We start from the raw sequence: 3,078 nt of genomic DNA on the forward strand, positions 1-3,078 counted from the left end.
TATATATAGCACGCACACACTCACACACACAGTACAAACCAAAGGTTTGGACACACCTCATTCGAAAGGTTTTCTCTATTTTCATGACTATGAAAATTGTAGATTCACACTGAAGACATTAAAACTATGAATTAACACGTGGAATTATATACTGAACAAAAAAGAGTGAAACAACTGAAAATATGTTTTATATTCTAGGTTCTTCAAAGTAGCCACCTTTTGCTTTGATTACTGCTTCACACACTCTTGGCATTCTCTTGATGAGCAACTCACTTTTATGTTATTCTCAACAAAAATTAGATTTATCCTTCAATATGACTGATAATTTGTTGAACTGTGTACCTGAGTATTCTCTGCTTTGAGAAGCTATTCATCATGTCTGTTCTGTGCCACTCAGACTCAGACTGAAAGTAAAATATTAAAGATGGATGTCGGATTTTTTAATAAGCGCTACATTACACATTTACAATGTCCTACTTATTTATTAATGGGGGAAAATGAGCTGTGCATGATAATAATTAGATGATGAAACACAATGAGATGCACAGAATTGTGAGGTTAGCAGAGATTCACAGCTCTTTGAAAAGTGGTGTCCGATATTTTGTCTGTTTTTTTGGCAGTATTGTGTTCTTTGCTAAAATATTGTAAAATGTTCTTAGGTAAATGCAAAAGATTTAAAGTAAAAATGCACGTGTAAATAAAAATTAAGCATTTTTTTATTTATAACAAAAAATATAAACAAAGAAAGTTGTAATTTTAGCTATTTAATTTTAGCATCTAGTGAGTGATTTTTTTTAAGCATCACTCACTAGATACTAAACTAACACATCAGACCCAGTTAGTTCAGTATTTATTACATTTATTCGTGACTTTGTTTCTAAATCAGCAAAATCTCACATCTGTTCCAGACGGAGCAGAATTAACTTTAAATTTGATAAAAGATCCAAGAGCCCCTGGACCACAGTGGTTCTTAGATGATCATTGCATGAACTTAGAAATTCGTTGCCAACTGTCTGTTTTGGTCATTTCTAAAATGTCTCAAAACGTTGATGAAGACTGTCAGTTTTTGATGTTCACTCTGTTGTTAGAATTCAAAACTTGTTTGAAACATTAGAAAAAAAATGTCTCTCAAATCTAAACTTTTTTTTAATTTAGATTCTTGTCATTCTAGAGCAGTGATAGGAGGCAATCCTGGTCCTCGAGTGCAGCTGTCCTGCATGTTTTACATGTTTCTCTGCTCCAACACACCTGATCTGAATGAATGGTGATCAACAGGCTTCTGCAGGACTTGGAGGAGGTAATTCAATCTGAATCAGGTGTGTCGGAGCAGGGAAACATGTAAAACATGCAGGACAGTGGCACTCGAGGACCAGGATTGCCCACCCCTGTTCTAGAGTGTTTGATTTATTTGGTGGTCAAATTGTATTGCGAGTTTTTGCCAACACTTGCAGTGTGATTCCGAGTAAAAAGTGTGTAATTTTTCTGGCTGTTGAGCATCTCCTGCCCCAGCAGTCGCTGCCTTGTGAGATGCTACTTTTAACTGCTTTTCTGTGTCATCAGCTTCCGACAAGAGATCGTCAGCTGATGCTCCCCAAGCCCAAGAGGAGGAAGATCTCCAGATAACATTGAATGTGTCGGCCCAGGAACGACCTCAAAGCCGTCGGAGGCTCGGTCCATTCGGCCTTGAGGCGGTCCGAGCTCTCTAACAGGTGCTACACAAGGACTGTCAGCGGTTCCTCGTTGTTCCACGATATCAACTTGACTTTATGACTGACCACAAAAGGTGCTGGAAACTCCAATCACCAATACAGTTTTAACTGTAGGACAAAAAACAGAAAAATACAAAAAAAAAAAAACATCAAACAGTTGCAATTTGTCTACAGCTCATTGAATTCACTATTTTTTTCTAGTATAAGATAGTAAAATAAACAAAAAAAAAAGCTACAAGCGTTACCTTACATATTTAAGAAAAATAGACAGTCCAAATATTTCTGATACATTTTCAATATGTACATAGATAATCCTGAAATTTCATGCTATTATGAATTGTATGTAAATATTGTACAATGCCATGTACAAGCATACTTAATGCACATTTTATCTTTTATTGTACAAAAACAAAGCAGTAGAAGTGTACCAATGTCTGGGTTTCTATTGAGAGGTGTGGCTGCGTACGGCCGCATGCATAGGACAAATAATACAGCCTAAAGCTTTTATATGACAGACTGTAAGTCGTGCTGTTTTTCTTCGGTTGGTTGGTTCTTTTCTAAAGGAACGATCATGGAAAAGGCATGACGAGTATTTGAGAACTCCATTACAGTTTTCACTTCACGCCAGCTGAGTGTTTGTTTCTTACTGGGGAGAAAAAGTTGAAAAAAAAACAAAAAACAGAATGAACTTTACCAGCAGAAAGTGTTCAGTGTTGTGAGTCTTCATCACTCCACCAGCCGCCTCTTTTCAACAGGAAAAATCAGGATATTTACGAGTCGAACGAGACGGTTTGATGTACAACGGTATGCTCGGGCCGCTCAGAAGAAAAAAAAAAAACGAGGTTGAGGAAGATGTTTTTGTTATTTTTAGAGTTTCAAGAACAAAGTTTGAGTGGTGTAAAAAAAGTGAATTTGAGATTAAACTAATTATCAAAAACATAACCATCACTGGCTCAAAAGCCAATTAGATTTTCATAAGAATCATTCGAGTACAAACTGTAAACTAACATCTGCAGTTTTCCAGGAGAATAATGAGAACATTTCAGAGTTTACCAGTGCAGCTACCACCTGAAACTCCCAACAACAAGGTATAAATCGAAGGACAAAAATACTAAGGCTTGATTTAAAAAAACTGCTGAAGGAGAACAAAATAGGTGGTCAAATTTGGACAACTCAGAAGTTAAAATTTTTGTGACTTAAGCACTTTTAAGTTCAACATTATCTTGTAAAATCTCCAAAAAAAAAAAATTCTGTTTGAGTATTTCTAAACCCATGGGAGGGAAAGCAAACAGAAAATAGCTGGACACAGGAGAATAGATATATGTACAAGTTTCAGATTATTTAACACTCATTTATAGCCACTGGCCAG

The 3,078-nt window shown here is 36.1% G+C and overlaps 1 protein-coding gene across 2 annotated transcripts in view; it reads left to right on the forward strand.

The window, feature by feature from the left end:
• Positions 1–2,547, forward strand: part of mbd5 (methyl-CpG binding domain protein 5) — a 59,892-nt gene extending 57,345 nt beyond the window's left edge. For both annotated transcript variants that reach the window (XM_014011999.1, XM_014012000.1), the window contains exon 10: positions 1,561–2,547. In XM_014011999.1, the coding sequence (XP_013867453.1) occupies positions 1,561–1,623 (63 nt within the window). In that variant the 3' untranslated portion in view covers positions 1,624–2,547. The remainder of the gene's footprint in view (positions 1–1,560) is intronic.
• The last annotated feature ends 531 nt before the right edge of the window (positions 2,548–3,078 follow it).

The sequence above is a fragment of the Austrofundulus limnaeus genome, unplaced genomic scaffold (genome assembly GCF_001266775.1).
Source record: "Austrofundulus limnaeus strain Quisiro unplaced genomic scaffold, Austrofundulus_limnaeus-1.0 Scaffold87, whole genome shotgun sequence".
In the NCBI taxonomy this organism is placed as follows: Eukaryota; Metazoa; Chordata; class Actinopteri; order Cyprinodontiformes; family Rivulidae; genus Austrofundulus; species Austrofundulus limnaeus.